The sequence below is a fragment of the Mustelus asterias genome, chromosome 3 (assembly GCF_964213995.1).
Source record: "Mustelus asterias chromosome 3, sMusAst1.hap1.1, whole genome shotgun sequence".
Lineage (NCBI taxonomy): Eukaryota > Metazoa > Chordata > Chondrichthyes > Carcharhiniformes > Triakidae > Mustelus > Mustelus asterias.
The window spans coordinates 158460302-158481753 of NC_135803.1; the positions used below are offsets into that span (position 1 = coordinate 158460302).

At 53.0% G+C, this 21452-nt stretch overlaps 1 protein-coding gene across 1 annotated transcript in view; it reads left to right on the forward strand.

Moving 5' to 3' along the window:
* The window catches only part of qars1 (glutaminyl-tRNA synthetase 1), a 77340-nt gene that overhangs the window by 45674 nt on the left and 10214 nt on the right, over positions 1 to 21452 (forward strand). The window contains exons 14-21 of the mRNA XM_078210020.1: positions 1211 to 1341; positions 2916 to 3008; positions 6050 to 6187; positions 7481 to 7568; positions 12430 to 12573; positions 14329 to 14433; positions 14736 to 14828; positions 15901 to 16028. Coding sequence (XP_078066146.1) covers positions 1211 to 1341; positions 2916 to 3008; positions 6050 to 6187; positions 7481 to 7568; positions 12430 to 12573; positions 14329 to 14433; positions 14736 to 14828; positions 15901 to 16028 — 920 coding nt within the window. The remainder of the gene's footprint in view (positions 1 to 1210; positions 1342 to 2915; positions 3009 to 6049; positions 6188 to 7480; positions 7569 to 12429; positions 12574 to 14328; positions 14434 to 14735; positions 14829 to 15900; positions 16029 to 21452) is intronic.

The window sequence follows — 21452 nt, forward strand, 5'->3', positions numbered from 1 at the left end:
CAGACGTGACGACCACGAGGGGTCACGGGCTCAAGGTGAGAGGGGCGAAGTATAACTCCGATATTAGAGGGATGTTTTTTACACAGAGGGTGGTGGGGGCCTGGAATGCGCTGCCAAGTAGGGTGGTGGAGGCAGACACGCTGACATCGTTTAAGACTTACCTGGATAGTCACATGAGCAGCCTGGGAATGGAGGGATACAAACGATTGGTCTCGTTGGACCAAGGAGCGGCACAGGCTTGGAGGGCCGAAGGGCCTGTTTCCTGTGCTGTACTGTTCTTTGTTCTTTGGAAGGAAATCTGCCGTCCTGTACCCGGTCTGGCCTACATGTGACTCCAGAGCCACGGCGATGTGGTTACTCTGTGGCTGAGGGAACCGCTCAAACTGTTCAGTTGTAGGCACTTGGGCGTGGGTGACAAACACTGGCCTTGCCAGCGAAACCCAAATCCCATGAAAGGGCAGACAAGAGGCAACAAGAGGCTGTAGCCTTGCAGGCTGGCACCAGAATTCTGCCTCCACTTCCTCTTCAGCTTGTGGAGATAATGGGTCACTGACTGTGTCGGTACATCCTCCAAACACACTGCCAGGAATCTCCCACTAAATTAAAACAAACCTGGCAGCTGCCCAGTAACTGCAGGGTAAATAGTGCTCACCAATACAGCTTTATGGGAATGTCAGCATTTACAGGGAATCCCTGGAATAGATGCCAGACCAAAATAGTCGAAAAGTCACCACCCTGGGGGTGTGTGTGTGTGTCTTGGCGGGAGAGGGGTGGTGTGTGTGTGTGTGGTGGGGGGAGTGGCTGTGCCGGGAGTGCATGTGTGGGTGAGGGGGGATGGGGAGGCTGGTGTTTGGGGGTGGGGGGGATGATGTGTGTGGGGGTGGCTCTGTCGGCAGGGTGGTACGGACAGTGCCGGGGACTGTCTGGTTCAGCTGGGCGAGTTTCGGTAACTCATTTCAGCATCAGCCATGCTCTGTACAGGGGACCTCGCTGCTGCTTGTGGGAGACTGCTCCATCTAGTGAGAGTGCTGCAAATTGCACCATTCTGCTGGAACCATGCGAGTCGAGCTGAATTCACCACTGCCCGTCCATTACTAACCTTCTACACTAGGTGGCAGTCTCTTCATTCTCTGCTGGATTACACTGGCTCCGGTGTTAGTGGGTCTGCCTCAGACTAAACTCCTTTCTTTCTTTCTCTGCCCCCTCTCAGGAAATGCGGAAAGGGATGTTTGCAGAGGGAGAGGTAACTCTTCGTATGAAGCTGATTATGGAGGATGGCAAGATGGATCCAGTGGCTTACAGAATCAAATACACCCCACACCATCGGACCGGGGACAGCTGGTAAACAGGGACAGGGAATGTTCGCGTTTACTCTCAGTGGGATGTGTTAGGGGATTAAATTATAAACGGTAATATCCAGTGTCGAGCACTCCTCCGGGGTGGCCAGGTCTGACACTGACAATGGAGGGGACCCTGTTTTGCCCCTGTTTCAGTTACTTGGACTCTGACTTGAGTAAAGCTTTATCTGGACCAACAGCGAGTCTTTCCTCCCTGCCCAGTGCAGCCTGGCAGCCTCCCCCTCTCCCTCTCTTCCCCTGCCGCCTGGCCCAGTGCAGCCTGGCAGCCTCCCTCTCTCCCCCTCTCCCCTGCCGCCTGGCCCACTGCAGCCTGGCAGCCTCCCCCTCTCCCTCTCTTCCCCTGCCGCCCGGCCTAGTGCAGCCTGGCAGCCTCCCTCTCTTCCCCTGCCGCCCGGCCTAGTGCAGCCTGGCAGCCTCCCTCTCTTCCCCTGCCGCCCGGCCTAGTGCAGCCTGGCAGCCTCCCCCTCTCCCCCGCTGCCCGGCCCAGTGCAGCCTGGCAGCCTCCCCCTCTCCCCCGCTGCCCAGCCCAGTGCAGCCTGGCAGCCTCCCCCTCTCCCCCGCTGCCCAGCCCAGTGCAGCCTGGCAGCCTCCCCCTCTCCCCCGCTGCCCAGCCCAGTGCAGCCTGGCAGCCTCCCCCTCTCCCCCGCTGCCCGGCCCAGTGCAGCCTGGCAGCCTCCCCCTCTCCCTCGCTGTCTGGCCGAGTGCAGCCTGGCAGCCTCCCCCTGCCGCCCAGCCCACTGCAGCCTGGCAGCCTCCCCCTCTCCCCCGCTGCCCGGCCCAGTGCAGCCTGGCAGCCTCCCCCTCTCCCCCGCTGCCCAGCCCAGTGCAGCCTGGCAGCCTCCCCCTCTCCCCCGCTGCCCGGCCCAGTGCAGCCTGGCAGCCTCCCCCTCTCCCTCGCTGTCTGGCCGAGTGCAGCCTGGCAGCCTCCCCCTGCCGCCCAGCCCACTGCAGCCTGGCAGCCTCCCCCTCTCCCCCGCTGCCCGGCCCAGTGCAGCCTGGCAGCCTCCCCCTCTCCCTCTCTCCCCCTGCCGCCCGGCCCAGTGCAGCCTGGCAGCCTCCTTCTCTCCCCCTGCCGCCCGGCCCAGTGCAGCCTGGCAGCCTCCTTCTCTTCGCTCCTCCACTGCCCTTATTGTCCAGAGGCCATTCCTGCCACCACCTCTACTGCCCCTCCTCCAATCACAGGCTGCTTCTCTCCTATTGCTTCTGAGCGGGGACACGACAGGACCTGTCTGTGATTGGAGGAACAGTTTCTTTCAGAATCTTCCTCTACAATTAGCAGCATTTTGATAATTACCCTCTGCAGACTATTTGGGATCCTTGCGGGCCACACCTGTCCAATGGGCCGACTGTTAGACAGACCTGTCCTAACCTGACACTTCCCAGCAGTCACTGCTCTGTCTGCTGTTCTGACATAAAGAGCACGGAGACTTGCTGCCTGTGACACGGTCGGACTGTCAGTTGTTGCTCCCTGCTCGCCGGTTTGCATTCAGAATCCTGTGGCTGATGCTGTTTGCTGTGCTGTGAACATGCTCTGATTTATACCTGTGTGTTTTGAAGGTGTATCTATCCCACCTATGACTACACCCACTGTTTGTGTGATTCCATTGAACACATCACACACTCGCTCTGCACCAAGGAATTCCAGGCTCGGTAAGTCAGAGTTAGAGATTAGGGAACACTTCTTCCTTCCATGGGACGCTGCAGCATTCCTGAGTGTGACGCATGCAGGCATGGGGCCTATTTAGTAGGTATTGGCTTGGTATCTATTGGGATATTAGATTGATGTCTGTATATCTATATTGAAATTGGATGTTGGTATATCTTGGAAACTGCATTGATAACTGGAATGATGTTGGTATCTATATTGATATTGGTATCCAGTGGGGGTCGTTTAGCTCAGTTGGCGAGACAGCTGGTTCACAATGCAGAGCGATGCCAGCAGCGTGGGTTCAATTCCCGTACCGGCTGAAGGCCCCACCTTCTCAACCTTACCCCTCGCCTGAGGTATGGTGATCCTCAGGTTAAATCACCACCAGTCAGCTCCTCCCCTCGAAGGGGAAAGAGCAACCTATGGTCATCTGGGGCTATGGCAACTTTACCTTAACTAAATTGATATTGTAAGAAGTCTCACAATACCAGGTTGAAGTCCAATAGGTTTATTTGGTATTACGAGCTTTTGGAGCATTTCCCCATCATCAGGTGAGTGGAGAGTTGGGTTCACAAACAGGGCCTATATAGACAGAGATTCAATTGCAAGATAATGGTTGGAATGTGAGTCTTAACAGGTAATCCAGTCTTTACAGGTGCAGACAATGTGAGTGGAGAGAGAGTTAAGCACAGGTTAAAGAGATGTGTATTATCTCCAGACAGGACAGTTAGTGAGATTTTGCAAGCCCAGGCAAGTTGTGGGTGTTACAGATAGTGTGACATGAACCCAAGCTCCCGGTTGAGGCCGTCCTCATGTGTGCGGAACTTAGCTATCAGTCTCTGCTCAGCGATTCTGCGTTGTCGTGTGTCTTGAAGGCTGCCTTGGAGAACGCTTACCCGGAGATTGATAAATTGATATTGGTATCTATTGGATATTGGTATCTATTGGATATTGGATTGATATCTGCATATCCCACATGATGTCAGAGCCAATGGGATCCAGGACAACTTGGCAAATTGGATCCAAACTTGCTGAGTGGCAGGAGGCAGAGGGTGACGGTGGAAGGTTGTTTTTCTGACTGGAAGCCTGTGTCTAGTGGTGTACCGCAGAGATCGGTGCTGGGTCCCTTGCTGTTTGTACATTAATGATCAGGGTGTGAACGTGGGGTATGATCAGTAAGTTTGCAGATGACATGGAAATTGGTGATCTGGTAAATAGTGAGGATGAAAGCCTTGCCTTACAAGAGATTGATACAGGGCTATGGAGAGTGAGCGGGGAAGAGCCAGTCCCAGGGTCATTCCCCAGGACAATGCCTTAACCTATCAGAATCCCATTGCAACCAATCAGCTCTCTTCTCTTGTAGTATAAATTATTGTTCCCCACTACTGTTGCTAATTTCTTGGGATCTTTCCTGATGTGTTCAAGACAAAAAGTTTTGATAGGATGCTATTTAATTTGTTTATGGTGCGTAGGTGTCAATAACCAGGGCAGTTATTGCCCATCCCTAATCACCCTCGAGAAGGTGGTGGTGAGCTGCCGCTTTGAACCGCTGCAGTGCATGTGGTGTAGGTCCACCCACGGTGCTGTTAGGGAGGGAGTTCCAGAATTTTGACCCAGTGACAGTGAAGGAATGACGATATATTTCCTAGTCAGGATGGTGAGTGACTTGGAGGGAAACTTGCAGGTGGTGGTGTTCCCAGGTATCTGCAGTCTTGTCCTTGTAGATGGTAGCGGTAGATTTAGAAGGTGCTATTGAAGGAGCCTTTACAAGTTGTTGTGCCGCACCTTGTCGGTGGCACACACTGCTACCCTGTGAGGGAGGGAGGGAGGGAATGTTTTAAGTTGGTGGATGAGTGTCAATCAGGCGTTGGGTAGCGATGGTGCTGAGAGGTAATGTCACATAATTAACAATCCAGAGGCCCAGGCTGATGCTGGGGTCACTGTTCAGATTCCACCAGATGCTGGTAGAATTTGAAGTTAATTCAATCTGAGTTTGAAAGCTAATCTCAATGACCATGAAACCATTGTCGATTGTCAGAAAAACCCATCTGGGTCACTAATGTCCTTTAGGGAAGGAAATCTGCCGTCCTTACCCGGTCTGGCCTACATGTGACTCCAGCCCCACAGCAATGTGGTTGACTCTCAACTGTCCTCTGAAATGACCTAGCAAACCACTCAGTTCAAGGGCAATTAGGGATGAGCAGCCAGTGGCACCCACATCCCATGAATTAAAGTAAATAGATAAATGTCCAGTTTTCAGCCAAGTTCAATTGATGAGAAAACATCTCCTCGTAGCAGTGAAGGAGAAGTCTATGACCATAAACAGTGCTTTTCAAATGACTCAGAAAAGATTCTTTTAGGTAACGCTTCCAGACTTTCTTCTTGTGTCTGTTCACCAGATTGATTTTGGGGATGAAAAGGTTATCGTATGCGGAGAGATTAAACAGTTTGGGTTTATACTCGCTGGAGCCTGGAAGGATGAGAGGGGATCTGATCGAGGTATATAAAATTTTAAAAGGGATTGATAAAGTAAATATAGACCAAATGTTTCCCCTTGTGGGGCAATCTGGAACAAGAGGTCACAGGTATAGGTCGAGAGGCAGTAGATTTAAAACAGATGAGGAGGAACCACTTCTCACAGTGAGTTTGTGGAACTCGCTACCCCATAGCGCGCTGAAGTTTGAATGGTTTCAAGAAGGAGATAGATATATTTCTAATAAAAAGAAGGGAAGGAGGGATATGGGAACAGGTGGGGAGGTGGATTTGAGACCAGGGAGAGATCAGCCATGATCTAATTGAATGGCGGAGCAGCTCAAAGCGCTGAATTTGCCGATTCATGCCCCTAATTCTTGTGTTCCTATGCCGTGCCTCATTTGGTGCTCAGGTGTACTCAACAGAAGAGTACCTGGTTTGATGCCTGCTCTATGTTGGGTTAGCTGGTTTCTGGTACAGGAATACTGATATGTGATCCCTGTGTGAGGGGGAGGAAGGATGTGTGCGAGCGGTGTTGAGGTGCTGACTTACTGCGATATATTTTCTACAGGCGTTCATCCTACTACTGGCTGTGTAATGCTCTCGACCTGTACTGCCCTGTGCAATGGGAGTATGGACGGCTGAATCTACACTACACTGTGGTATCAAAGAGAAAGATTATCAAGCTGGTGGAGACTGGTGTCGTGAGGTAACTCTATCATATCATTTGGCTCTTTGTTGTCTGTGATTCAGAAAGTTTTAAAATACAAAAATACAACCTTGCAGTCAGCACTGTGTACAGTTAAAACCCCAGAGAATGATGCTTAATGGACAGATCATTGGTGCATTAGTGTCTGGGTGATCAATGGGGCAGCTGGAACTGGGCCAGTTGTTGGTTTTAAATCTGTGTTTGATAGATTTCTGTTAACCAATGGTATTGAGGGATCTGTGGCAGAGGCCAGGTAATGAATGGTCATGTGATCCAGAGGCCAGGTAATGAATGGTCATGTGATCCAGAGGCCAGGTAATGAATGGTCATGTGATCCAGAGGCCAGGTAATGAATGGTCATGTGATCCAGAGGCCAGGTAATGAATGGTCATGTGATCCAGAGGCCAGGTAATGAATGGTCATGTGATCCAGAGGCCAGGTAATGAATGGTCATGTGATCCAGAGGCCGGGACTAATACTCTGAGACATGAGTTTAAATCGCACTGTGGCCACTGGGAAATCTAAATTCAAATAAACCTGGAATTAAAAGTGCATCTCGGTCACAATGACCACAAATCAATTGTTGTAAAAACCCATCTGGGTCACTAATGTCCTTTAGGGAAGGAAATCTGCCGTCCTTACCCGGTCTGGCCTACATGTGACTCCAGACCCGCAGCAATGTGGTTGATTTTTAACTGCCCTCTGAAATGGTCTAATGAGCCATTCAGTTGTAGCAAAGCAGAGCACAAAGTGTAATGAAAATGAAACCAAATGGATCGCAGGCAGTGACCGAGGCACCAGAGACAACAACAGGCAAACCACCCCAGTCAATCCTCCAGTCCTTTCACTAACACCTTGAACTTGTGCCAACATTGGGAGACCTGTCCCACAGACTTTGCCTTCCCTCAATTATCAGCAAAGTGATGGAGGGTTTTCAGTGTCATCAAGAGGTACTTACTCAGCAACAACCTGCTGACCAATGCCCAGTTTGGGTTCTACCAGGGCCACTTGACTCCTGACATTACAGATCTTCCCAACAACAATGTGGGCGTACCTACACAACATTGACCACACCATTGGCTCACCACCTCGAGGGATTTAGGAATAGCCAATAAATGCTGGCCTTACCAATGAGCCTCACAACCATGGTCTAATTGCGTGGTGGAAGAACCAGTTTGCAGAGCTGATTGGTGCACTGCTGTTCCTGTCTGTTGGGTCCCCGTGTTTTTTGTGTTCTTGTCTCCTTTGTTTTCTAGGTTTCTGTTACCTTATTTCTTCTGTCTCCACCTGCAGGGACTGGGATGATCCCCGTTTGTTTACACTGACTGCCCTTCGCAGGAGAGGGTTCCCCCCAGAGGCAATCAACAATTTTTGTGCTAAGGTGAGATGTTCCATGTGTCATTAAACCCGCTGCCTGCTCTCCTCGTAACAATGCGTTACAGCAGCTGTTTTAATGCATAGGAGGCTGAATATTATTGAGAAACACGATGCTGCCCGGGGGAAACTTTAATGGCACAGTCTACAGCGCTTCTTGGTGACACTGTTAATTTTATCCTGGATTATAGTTTCTAGAAGCTTTTCCCACCACCAGAGTTAAAATAGGTGTTGGGTTTCTCCTTGCAACTTTTGCTTTGAACAAGGATGCAGCATTTGTTATTCTCTGGGTGACACAGTGGTTAGCACTGCTGCCCCAGTGCCAGGAACCCAGGTTCAATTCCCAGCTTGGGTCACTGTGTGGAGTCTGCACGTTCTCCCCGTGTCTGCGTGGGTTTCCACCGGGTGCTCCGCTTTCCTCCCACAGTCCAAAGATGTGGGTTAGGTTGATTGGCCATTCTAAATTGTCTGTTAGTGTCAGGGGGATTAGCAGGGTAAATACGTGGGGTTATGGAAATATGGCCTGGATGGGATTGTGGTCGGTGCAGACTTGATGGGCTGAATGGCCTCCTTCTGCACTGTAGTGATTCTATGCTTCTCTGGCCTCCCCCTGCATCTAAGGAGAATTGGAAGATTATGGCTGATACCTCCCCAGTTTCCACTCACTCCTCTCAGTATCTTTGGATGCATCTGATCCGGTCCGAATGCCTTGGGTCAACTGGACAGCCAGCCTATCTAATACCTCCTCCTTATTGAGATTTAGCCCATCCCAATGTCTCGGCTTTGTCCTCGTTCAGTAGGACCTGGGCAGCAACATCCTCGCCCCTGCCTTCATGTGTAAATCCCCTTTTAAATCCCCACTCCTTTTATTATTATTTATACGATTTAGAAGAATTTTAGATTTCCTTTTGTATTGGCTGCCAGTCTCTGATACTCTGTCTTTGCTGCTTATTTTTTTCATTTTCCCTCTGAACTTTCTATATTTAGCCAGACTCTCAATTTTATTGTCCACCTGACCTCTGTGTAGAATCATGGAAAGTTTACAACACAGAAAGAGGCCACTTGACCCATTGTGTGGACAAAAGATGAGCCACCCAAAACACCAATGCCACTTTGCAGCATTTGGTCCACGGCCCTGCAGGTTACAGCACTTCAGGTGCACATCCAGACACCTTTTCAATAAGTTATGGGTTTCTGCCTCTGCTTACCCTTTCAGGCAGGAGTTTCAGGCCCCTCCAATCCTCTGGGTGAAAAAACATTTCCTCATCTCCCCTCTAATCTTTCTACCAATCACTTTAGCCAGATGCCCCCAGTCACTGACCTCTCTATTCCCCCTCACTCTTTCATATTCTATCTGCTTTCATCATCCAGTGGGCCGTGGCTTTGTTTTGTCCGACCTTTCACCCAGTCGGCTCTGCCTAGCTTTGCTCATCCTGTGAATTGGTGGAAATGGCGGAGGATGGTGAGATGGAAAGTGAGGGAACCTAAGAGGTGACCTGATAGAAGTCTACAAGATTATGAGAGGCATGGACAGAGTGGATAGTCAGAAGCTTTTTCCCAGGGTGGAAGAGTCAATTACTCGGGGGCACAGGTTTAAGGTGCGAGGGGCAAGGTTTAAAGGAGATGTACGAGGCAGATTTTTTACACAGAGTGGTGGGTGCCTGGAACTCGCTGCCGGGGGAGGTAGTGGAAGTGGATACGGTAGTGACTTCTAAGGGGCATCTGGACTACATGAATAGGATGGGAATAGAAGGATATGGTTCCCGGAAGGGTAGGGGGTTTTAGTTAAGTCGGGCAGCATGGCCGGTGCAGGCTTGGAGGGCCGAAGGGCCTGTTCCTGTGCTGTAATTTTCTTTGTTCTTTGACAGAGAGACCCTGTCGTGGTTCTAGGAGAGAAGGAAAGGGGTGAGGACAGAGGTATGGGAGGTGGGTCCGACATGGTTAAGGCCCTGTCACCCAAGGGGGAGGGGCCTCAATTGATGAAAAAAGCACGTCAACAGCTATTTTCAAAGGTGGCATCATCGGAACAGGTGCGACAGGCAGACAAACAGGGAGAATAGGATGGAGCCCTTACAGGGAGCAGGGTGTGAGGAGCTGTAGTCAAGGTGGTTGGGAGTCGGAGGGTGTGTAATAAATGTTGCTGGTCAGTCTATCACTAGAAATGGCGACAAAGGTCAAGGAAGGGAAGTGAAGTGTCGGAGATCACATGAAGGTGGGAGAGGGGTGGAAATTGGAATAAAATGTTTCCAGCTGCATGAAGTGGCACCGATACAGTCGTCGCTGTAACTGCGAAAGAGAGAGTCTATCAGTCTATCAGTCTAGTTGGCATGTAAAATGCAGCCAGCTACACAATGGTACATTTACTGTTTACTTTCTGTAGCTGAACAGCCTCTGTGCTTGAGGACATCTCTGTGCCCGGCAAAGCAATGTTCTCCTTTAACACTCAATCCCTTCCCTTTCCCCAACACCCTGTACAGAAGTATTTACGATGCACTTTGCTTTTTCTGATCCCGGTTTCTGCTACCACAACATTGTATTCTCATGTGGCTCCTTGCACCTGCACCTTCCCAACCCTATTTACCACATTCCTGCAATCGCGTCTGTACACAGTAAATCTTACTCTAATCCCACCTATAAAGAACAAAGAAAATTACAGCACAGGAACAGGCCCTTCGGCCCTCCAAGCCTGCACCGACCATGCTGCCCGACTGAACTAAAACCCCCTACCCTTCCGGGGACCGTATCCCTCTATTCCCATCCTATTCATGTACTTGTCAAGACGCCCCTTAAATGTCACTATCGTATCTGCTTCCACTACCTCCCCCGGCAACGGGTTCCCGGCACCCACCACCCTCTGTGTAAAAAATCTGCCTCGTACACCTCCTTCAAACCTTGCTCCTCGCACCTTAAACCTGTGCCCCCCTAGTAAATGACTCTTCCACCCTGGGAAAAAGCTTCTGACTATCCACTCTGTCCATGCCTCTCATAATCTTGTAGACTTCTATCAGGTCACCCCTCAACCTCCCTCACTACAGTGAGAACAAACCAAGTTTCTGCAACCTCTCCTCATAGCTAATGCCCTCCATACCAGGCAACATCCTGCTAAATCTTTTCTGTACCCTCTCTAAAGCCTCCACATCCTTCTGGTAGTGTGGCGACCAGAATTGAACACTATATTCCAAGTGCAGCCTAACTAAGGTTCTATAAAGCTGCAACATGACTTGCCAATTTTTAAACTCAACGCCCCGGCCGATGAAGGCAAGCATGCCATATGCCTTCTTGACTACCTTCTCCACCTGCATTGCCACTTTCAGTGACCTGTGTACCTGTACACCCAGATCCCTTTGCCTATCAATACTCTTAAGGGTTCTGCCATTTACTGTATATTTCCTATCTGTATTAGACCTTCCAAAATGCATTACCTCACATTTGTCCGGATTAAACTCCATCTGCCATCTCTCCGCCCAAGTCTCCAACTGATCTACATCCTGTTGTATCCTCTGATGGTCCTCATCGCTATCCGCAAATCCACCAACCTTTGTGTCGTCTGCAAACTTATTAATCAATCCAGTTACATTTTCCTCCAAATCACAAACAGCAAAGGTCCCAGCACTGATCCTGAGGAACGCCACTTGTCACAGCCCTCCATTCAGAAACACACCCTTCCACTGCTACCCTCTGTCTTCTTTGACCGAGCTATTTTGTATCCACCTTGCCAGCTCACCTTTGATCCCATGTGACTTCACCTTCTGCACCTGTCTGCCATGAGGGACCTTGTCAAAGGCCTTACTGAAATCCACTGCCCTACCCTCGTCAATCATCTTTGTCATTTCCTCGAAAAACTCGATCAAGTTAGTGAGACACGACCTCCCCTTCACAAAACCATGTTGCCTCTCACTAATACGTCCACTTATTTCCAAGTGGGAATAAATCCTGTCTCGAAGAATCCTCTCCAATAATTTCCCTATCACTGATGTAAGGCTCACCGGCCTGTAATTACCTGGATTATTCTTGCTACCCTTCTTAAACAAGGAACAACATTGGCAATTCTCCAATCCTCTGGGACCTCCCTTGTAGCCAGTGAGGATACAAAGATCTGTCACTCCAGCAGACTGCCTCAGCACAGCCAGTTCACTCCAGCAGACTGCCTCAGCACAGCCAGTTCACTCCAGCAGACTGCCTCGGCACAGCCAGTTCACTCCAGCAGACTGCCTCAGCACAGCCAGTTCACTCCAGCAGACTGCCTCAGCACAGCCAGTTCACTCCAGCAGACTGCCTCAGCACAGCCAGTTCACTCCAGCCCACTGCCTCAGCACAGCCAGTTCACTCCAGCCCACTGCCTCAGCGCAGCCAGTTCACTCTGGCAGACTGCCTCAGCGCAGCCAGTTCACTCTGGCAGGCTGCCTCAGCACAGCCAGTTCACTCTGGCAGGCTGCCTCAGCACAGCCAGTTCACTCCAGCGCAGCCAGTTCACTCCAGCGCAGCCAGTTCACTCCAGCGCAGCCAGTTCACTCCAGCGCAGCCAGTTCACTCCAGCGCAGCCAGTTCACTCCAGCGCAGCCAGTTCACTCCAGCTCAGCCCGTTCACTCCAGCTCAGCCCGTTCACTCCAGCTCAGCCCGTTCACTCCAGCTCAGCCCGTTCACTCCAGCTCAGCCCGTTCACTCCAGCTCAGCCCGTTCACTCCAGCTCAGCCCGTTCACTCCAGCTCAGCCCGTTCACTCCAGCTCAGCCCGTTCACTCCAGCTCAGCCCGTTCACTCCAGCTCAGCCCGTTCACTCCAGCTCAGCCAGTTCACTCCAGCTCAGCCAGTTCACTGCGCCGCTGACTCATGAGATAGTTTGTTATTTTCTCTCTTCTTCCTCATAGGTTGGCGTGACAGTTGCCCAAACAACAATGGAACCACACCTGCTTGAGTCATGTGTACGAGATGTTCTCAATGAGACAGCACCCCGGGCAATGGCTGTTCTTGAGCCACTCAAAGTTACCATAACAAACTTCCCGTCTGAGCAGGTAATATCTTTGTGTTACATTATCCGCCTATCCACACGCATTCCTTTTGAAATACAGATCTTCCTGCGTAAAAATTGCATTTTTAGCAGCGGTTGTGACCAATGGAATTTACCGATCAGCACTTCCTCCATCCACCCACCCCCCACCCCACATCTTCGCACGGTGGCACAGTGGTTAACACTGCTTCCTCACAACGTCAGGGACCCGGGTTCAATTCCTGCCTCGGGTCTGTGTGGAGTTTGTACGTTTTCCCCGTGTCTGCGTGAGTTTCCTCCGGATGCTCTGGTTTCCTCCCACAATCCAAAGATATGCGGGTTGGGTGCATTGGCCATGCTAAATTGCCCGTAGTGGTAGGGGTTCAGCAAGTTAGATGTGTGTGTTTATGGGTATAGGGCCTGGGTGGGATTGTGGTCAGCGCAGACTCGATGGGCCAAATGGTCTCCTTCTGCACTGTAGGGATGATATGATTCTATGATAAATGCAAGGGTATTGGGCGGAGGGGAGGGGAGGGTGGGATGTCGGCCTGGGAAGGATGCTCTTTCGAAGAATCAGTGGCCGAAAGGCCTTGTTCTGCACTGTAGGAATTCTATGGATTCTAATTCACCATCCACTCCCCTGACACCCATGTACCCTCCAATTCACCCAATTTCCTCCAGCTTGCCCCGACTCTCAGAATCCCCAGAATCCCTTCAGTGCAGAAGGAGGCCATTCTGTCCATCAAGTCTGCACCAAACACAATTCCATGCAAGCCCTATTCCCGTGACCCCACATATTTACCCTGCTAATCCCCGAACACTTGGGTCAACTTAGCATGGCTAATCAACCTAACCCACACATCTTTGGACTGTGGGAGGAAACCGGAGCACCCGGAGGAAACCCACACAGACACGGGGAGAACATTCAAACTCCACACAGACAGTGACCCGAGGGTCCCTGGCGCTGTGAGGCAGCAGCGCTAACCACTGTGCCACCCTCACTCCCTTGTATGATCCAACACACTCCCCAATTTTCCCAATTTCTCTCATCCACTCCAACACACTGCACACACTTAAACCCCCCCAACTCATCTAAAACTTATCCCAAACTTATTCAGTGTGTGTGGGTTCCGTACCCCAGTGAGAGTCATTGTGTGTGGAACCCGTACCCCAGTGAGAGTCAGTGTGTGTGGAACCCGTACCCCAGTGAGAGTCAGTGTGTGTGGGACCCGTACCCCAGTGAGAGTCAGTGTGTGTGGAACCCGTACCCCAGTGAGAGCCAGTGTGTGTGGGACCCGTACCCCAGTGAGAGTCAGTGTGTGTGGGACCCGTACCCCAGTGAGAGTCGGTGTGTGTGGGACCCGTACCCCAGTGAGAGTCAGTGTGTGTGGGACCCGTACCCCAGTGAGAGTCAGTGTGTGTGGGACCCGTACCCCAGTGGGAGTCAGTGTGTGTGGGACCCGTACCCCAGTGAGAGTCAGTGTGTGTGGGACCCGTACCCCAGTGAGAGTCAGTGTGTGTGGGACCCGTACCCCAGTGAGAGTCAGTGTGTGTGGGACCCGTACCCCAGTGAGAGCCAGTGTGTGTGGGACCCGTACCCCAGTGAGAGTCAGTGTGTGTGGGAGTGCAGTGTGTGTGCATGTGGGGCGGTGTGTGCGCGTGCAGGGAGAAGTGAGACCTTGTGCACACAGCGCGGTGAGGTGTGTGGACTGTGTGTGGGGGGACGGGGCGTGGTGTATATTGTGCCACTTATCCTGATGATGTTGTCTGTTTCTTTCAGCCACTCGAAGTCTCTGTTCCAAACTTCCCAGCAGATGAAAGTAAGGGATTCCACACAGTGCCCATCACTCCCACCATCTACATCGAACAGTCTGATTTCCGAGAGGTAAGGCTCTCTTGACAGTGTTTCTGTTTCTTGGCCCTTTACTGCATCCTGAGCCAGCTGGGCTGTGGTTGGGTGAATTGCGATGAGACTGTGTTGCAGCAGGGTGTATCCCAGTCACACTCCCGCATGTCAAACATTCCTTCGAGTCACACTCTGCAAGCAGCAACCTGTGTGAGCTGCACTCTCAGGGCCAGGATCACTTGCACTCCGCACTGCCGACCCAGATCTCTGTGAGGCTGTTGTTCTGACCCGTCAGTTTGCTGTAAGTCAGTGATGCTGACATACATTTGCTTCATGTGCAGGTGATGGAGAAGGGCTATAAACGACTGACTCCACAGCAATCAGTTGGACTTCGACATGCTGGGTTTGTCATCTCCGTGCAAAAACTTATCAAGGTAAATATTCGTCACCAGTGCAGGCAAGAAGCAACATCTGAGAACACACGTTCCGAACGAGGAGCTGGGACTCGCCCAGAAATCGATGCTTTGTTTGCTCCCATGCTGCAGCTCTCAGTGTCCTGAATGGGTGTGCAGTAATCACCTGTGTTTATGCTGCACCCCATCCACGTGTTTCTCACACACTGGCTTCCTTTGGGTGTGCGCTGTGCGGTGGGGGGGGCATGCGCTGTGTGGGGGGGGGACCTGTGCTGTGCAGGGGCGGGGGCGGCTGCGCTGTGCGGGGGGGGGGGGGGCTGCGCTGGGCGGGGGGAGGGCCTGCGCTGTGCGGGGGGGGCCTGCGCTGTGCGGGGGGAGGGCCTGCGCTGTGCGGGGGGGGGCTGCGCTGGGCGGGGGGGGGCCTGCGCTGGGCGGGGGGGGGCTACGCTGGGCGGGGGGGGCTGCGCTGGGCGGGGGGGGGGGGCCTGCGCTGTGCGGGGGGAGGGCCTGCGCTGTGCGGGGGCGGGGGGGACCTGCGCTGTGCGGGGGCGGGGGGGGACCTGCGCTGTGCGGGGGCGGGGGGGGACCTGCGCTGTGCGGGGACGGCTGCGCTGTGCGGGGGGGGCTGCGCTGGGCGGGGGGGGCCTGCGCTGTGCGGGGGCGGGGGGGACCTGCGCTGTGCGGGGGCGGCTGCGCTGGGCGGGGGGGGCCTGCGCTGTGCGGGGGGGGCCTGCGCTGTGCGGGGGCGGGGGGGACCTGCGCTGTGCGGGGGCGGGGGGGGACCTGCGCTGTGCGGGGGCGGCTGCGCTGTGCGGGGGGGGCTGCGCTGTGCGGGGGCGGGGGGGACCTGCGCTGTGCGGGGGGGGGGCTGCGCTGGGCGGGGGGGTGGTGCTGCGCTGTGCGGGGGGGGGCCTGCGCTGTGCGGGGGGGTGGGGGCTGCGCTGGGCGGGGGGGGCCTGCGCTGTGCGGGGGGCCAGGGCCCCGCATCCTGTTCCGGGGTGGTGGGGGGAAATGTCACTCCTTCGGGAAGGCCCAAACGAGTGGATCCAATCAACAGGGATGGTTTCACTTGGTTGTGTTTTTCACTTTACAGAATAAGAACGGGAAAGTGGTCGAGCTGGAAGCAACTTGTCAGAAATCTGATTCGGCGCAGAAACCGAATGCTTTTATTCACTGGGTATCGAATCCTCTCATCTGTGAACTGCGGCTTTATGAGAGACTGTAAGTTGAGGGCACTTGTGTGCTATACCTGGGGGGGTGCCCATCGCTGTACCCGGGGGGGTGCCCATCGCTATACCCGGGGGGGTGCCCATCGCTGTGCCCGGGGGGTGCCCATCGCTGTGCCCGGGGGGGTGCCCATCGCTGTGCCCGGGGGGGTGCCCATCGCTGTGCCCGGGGGGGTGCCCATCGCTGTGCCCGGGGGGTGCCCATCGCTGTGCCCGGGGGGGTGCCCATCGCTGTGCCCGGGGGGGTGCCCATCGCTGTGCCCGGGGGGGTGCCCATCGCTGTGCCCGGGGGGGTGCCCATCGCTGTGCCCGGGGGGGTGCCCATCGCTGTGCCCGGGGGGGTGCCCATCGCTGTGCCCGGGGGGGTGCCCATCGCTGTGCCCGGGGGGGTGCCCATCGCTGTGCCCGGGGGGGTGCCCATCGCTGTGCCCGGGGGGGTGCCCATCGCTGTGCCCGGGGGGGTGGGGGAGGTGGCGTGGCAGCTGCATTGCACACAAAAGTCTATATGTCACATTTTGGGACTACAGGGACTGAGGGGTTATTGGCCAGTGTTGACAATTAGTGTAAAATGCAGGAAGAGAAGGAGGCCATTCAGCCCTTCAAGCTTGCCTCTGTTCTGTCTTGCATCTTTGCTCCACATCTCTTGAAATACTTAACCAACAGAAAAAGATGGATATCTGTTCAAAAACATTCCACTTCTCTCAGCACCCAGATGCTTTTGGGGAGATTCTCCCCGATTTCCACTCCTCTACACGACATCACTCCAGAACAACCTGGCTCTAATTTTAAGGTTCTGTGCCCTTGTTTGGGGGAAAGAAAAGCAGGGAGGATGTGAGGAAGAATTTTTTAATGCAATGAGTGGTAATGACCTGGAACCCGCTGTCCATGAGGGTGGAGGAAGCAGAGCCGGTCAAAGATATCAGAGGAAAACCAATTGCGTGCTTGAGAGAAATGAGCTTGCAGGGCTGTGGGGGGAGAGGGGGGGGGGCGGAATGGGACTGACTGGATTGCTCTAGAGAGGCAGAATGGACTCTGGGCCAAATAGCAGCCTCCTGTGCCATAATGTCACTTGACTGAGCAGACCCGATGGGCTAAATGGCCTCCTTTTGTCCTGCATATTTCTGATTCTGTGACTATAAAGACTCTTACTGAGAGATGTGGCTGTAACCACCCCTCTCCAGGGCCAGTATTTTCCTCGTAAGGTGCAATATCAGAACCTGAATGTAGCTTTCCAGGTGATGACAGGCTCTGTACAACTACACCACTCCCTACACCTGTGAATTGCAGCCCCTTTGAGATAAAGACCAGCATTTCGATTCCTTTTTTGATTTCTGCACTCTGAAGATTCCTTTGTGGATCGTCACCTTGGCGTGGCGGAGAAACCTATGCCCTCTGATTAGGCTGGGAGTCCCTAGTCAAAAATCTGCACACTAGCAACAGATGTAGTTTTTTTCTTTTCTTAATTTTAAGCTGAAAACCGGAAGTGGGCCGCTAAGGAGTCTGGGAAGGGTTTTTTTTAAGCGCGCGAAGTATAAAAGGTAGGCTGCAGTATACAGCGGGCAGCGTTGGGAGCGGACAGTGGAGTGTGCAGGAAGCAGAGTGAGAGCTATAAGGGCTTTGGCTCACAGGGCTTCGGGGGACAGGGCGAGCAGGGGTGAGTTTTTAATTCTTATTTACTTTTCTGTGTATCTTGGTATAAAGGGTGAAATATGAGTGTAAAGCCAGTGTGTTGTTCCCAGTGTAGGATGTGGGAGGTCCTGGAGGCACCTGGCCTCCCGGACATCCACATCTGTGAGGGGTGTGTCGAGCTGCGGTTCCTGAGGGACCGTGTTAGGGAGCTGGAACTGCAGCTCGAGGATCTTAGGCTATTAAGGGAGAATGAGGAGGTGATAGACAAGAGCTATCATCAGGTGGTCACACCAGGGCCACGGGAGGAGGCCAAGTGGGTGACGGCCAGGAAGGGTAAAGCTCAGGTGATTGAGAGCACCCCGGTGGAAGTGCCCCTACACAACAAGTACTCCTGCCTGAGTACTGCTGGGGGGGACAGCCCGCCTGGGGGAAGCAGCAGTGGCCGTGTCTCCGGGGTGGAGTCCGGCCCTGTAACTCAGAGGGCTAAGGAAAAGAGGAGGAAGGCAGTGTTAATCGGGGACTCGACAGTAAGGGGGTCGGACAGGCGTTTTTGCGGAGGCAGGTGGGAGTCTCGGATGGTGGTCTGCCTCGCTGGGGCTGGGATCCAGGATGTCGCTGGTCGAGTCCCAGAGATCCTGAGGTGGGAGGGAGAGGAGCCAGAGGTAGCGGTACATATTGGTACTGCTGATGTGGGAAGGAAGGGGGAAGGGGTCATGAAAAGAGAGTATGGGGAATTAGGGAGACAGCTGAGAAGGAGGAAAGCAAAGGTAGTAATCTCAGGATTGCTGTCTGTGCCACGGGAGGGTGAGGGCAGGAATGGAGTGAGGTGGAGGATGAATGTGTGGCTGAGGGACTGGTGCAGGGGGCAGGGATTCAGGTTCCTGGACCATTGGGACCTCTTTAGGGGCAGGTGTGACCTGTACACAAAAAACGGGTGGCACTTGAATCCCAGGGGGACCAATATCCTGGCGGGAAGGTTGGCTAAGGCTACTGGGGAGAGTTTAAACTAGATAGGTTGGGGGGAGGGGATCGAGACGAGGTGACTGGGAGCGAGGAGGTTAGCCCGCAAACAGAGAAGGGTTATAGACAGTGCAAGAGGGAGGATGGATGGGGGATAGAGAAGGGGAGAGCTCAGACCAAAGGATTGAGATGTGTTTACTTTAATGCCAGGAGTATAGTGAATAAAGGGGATGAGCTCAGAGCGTGGATCGATGCCTGGAAGTGTGATGTGGTGGCCATTACGGAGACTTGGATGTCTCAGGGACAGGACTGGATACTCCAGGTGCCGGGATTCAGATGTTTCAGGAAGGACAGGGAGGGAGGCAAGAGAGGGGGTGGAGTGGCACTGCTGATCAGGGATAGTGTCACAGCTGTAGAGAAGGTGTATGCTGTGGAGGGATTGTCTACAGAGTCTCTGTGGGTGGAAGTTCGGAGTGGGAAGGGGTCGATCACTTTGCTGGGAGTTTTCTAAAGGCCGCCCAATAGTGACAGGGAGGTGGAGGAGCCGATAGGGAAACAGATCCTGGAGAGTTGCAATAATAGCAGAGTTGTTGTGATGGGAGACTTTAATTTCCCAAACATAGATTGGAATATCCCTCGGGTAAGGGGATTGGATGGGGAGGAGTTCGTTAGGTGTGTTCAGGAGGGTTTCCTGACACAGCATGTGGACAAGCCTACAAGAGGAGAGGCTGTATTTGATCTGATACTGACCAATGAACTTGGACAGGTGTCAGATCTCTCAGTGGGAGAGCATCTTGGGGATAGCGATCATAACTCTATCTCCTTTATGCTTGCATTGGAAAAAGAGAGGATCAGGCAAGCTAGGAAAGCGTTTATATGGAGTAAGGGGAAATATGAAGACATAAGGTAGCAAATTAGAGGAGTAAATTGGAAGGAGGTATTCTTGGGGAAATGTACTGAAGAGACCAGTACTGAGGCGGCACGGTGGCACAGTGGTTAGCACTGCTGCCTCACAACACCAGGGACCCGGGTTCGATTCCCGGCTTGGGTCACTGTCTGTGTGGAGTTTGCACATTCTCGTCGTGTCTGCAAGGGTTTCCTCCGGGTGCTCCGGTTTCCTCCCACAGTCCAAAGATGTGCGGGTTAGGTTGATCAGGTCCTCACTGCCATCCCAAAAGAAGAAAGGATTGTCCTTCTGGGGAACGTTAATGCCAGAGTCAACTGTGACCCTGATGTCTGAAGAGGAACCATTGGGGAAAAGGAGCTGGGAAAAGCCAATGCAAATGGTGTCCTTGTGCTGACAATGTGTGCTCAGCACAGCCTCATAACAAACTCCCTCTTCAGCCAGAGGGATAAATACAAAACCACCTGGAGGCACCCTAGATCAAAGCATTGACACCTCCTGGAAAATGTCCTTTTTCAGGTCAAAGATGTCTGTATCACTTGATCCGTTTGGGAGTCTGATGCCCACTGGACAGGTATTAAGTTGTTCAGTTGGTGATGAACATCCACCTAGCACCAGGATGGGAGAAGGTCAATGTCTCTGCCCTAAAGCAACACGACCGGGGAAGGGAATTCCAAGTGTGGCTCACAAACAATCTGGAAAATCTTCACAAACCAGTTGGATTTTAGAACAATGGGATCAAATCAAGTCAGCTGTGCCAGGCTTGGATGTCCAGACCATTGGTTTCTACAATGGCTTTCACCGAAGACCACTCGATGGAAATAATGCTGAAAGATATGACCTCATGGAACGAAAGCAAGCAGCCTCCGTTGCCGGGTAGAACAACCCAAGGCAGCATTCCAACAGCTCATGGCTGACGCCCAGAAACAAACCTGGAAGATAAAGAACAAGGAGTGGGAAGAGAGAGCCAGAGAGATCCAACAGATTGCAGACCATCATGACATGCAAAGCTGTTGTGAAGCCATCTATAGTCCAAGGTCAACTGGACAAAAACAAAATCCCCATCCCTCGCAGGATGGTGTGTCTCTTCTTAAAGGTGACAATTCCAGTGACAGCGAATCCTCTCCAGCCGATCCCCAGTGACAGCGAATCCTGCCCAGCCGATCCCCAGTGACAGCGAATCCTCTCCAGCCGATCCCCAGTGACAGCGAATCCTCTCCAGCCGATCCCCAGTGACAGCGAATCCTCTCCAGCCTATCCCCAGTGACAGCCAATCCTCTCCAGCCTATCCCCAGTGACAGCGAATCCTCTCCAGCCGATCCCCAGTGACAGCGAATCCTCTCCAGCCGATCCCCAGTGACAGCGAATCCTCTCCAGCCTATCCCCAGTGACAGCGAATCCTCCCCAGCCTATCCCCAGGAGTAGCTGATCCTCTCCAGCCTATCCCCAGGAGTAGCTGATCCTCTCCAGCCTATCCCCAGGGGTAGCTGATCCTCTCCAGTCTATCCCCAGCCTGGTCCGAGTGAAGCACCATCAGTGAGGGAGCTGTAACAAGCAATCGAATGGATGAAAGATGATAAAGCCTGTGTCCCTGATGGTATGATGTGGAGATGCCGGCGTTGGACTGGGGTGAACACAGTAAGAGTTTTAACAACACCAGGTTAAAGTCCAACAGGTTTATTTGGTAGCAAATACCATTAGCTTTCGGAGCGCTGTTCCTTCGTCAGATGGAGTGGAAATGTGCTCTCAAACAGGGCACAGAGACACAAAATCAAGTTACAGAATACTGATTAGAATGCGAATCCCTACAGCCAACCAGATCTTAAAGATACAGACAATGTGGGTGGAGGGAGCATTAAGCACAGGTTAAAGAGATGTGTATTGTCTCCAGACAGGACAGCCCGCAAGTCCAGGAGGCAAGCTGTG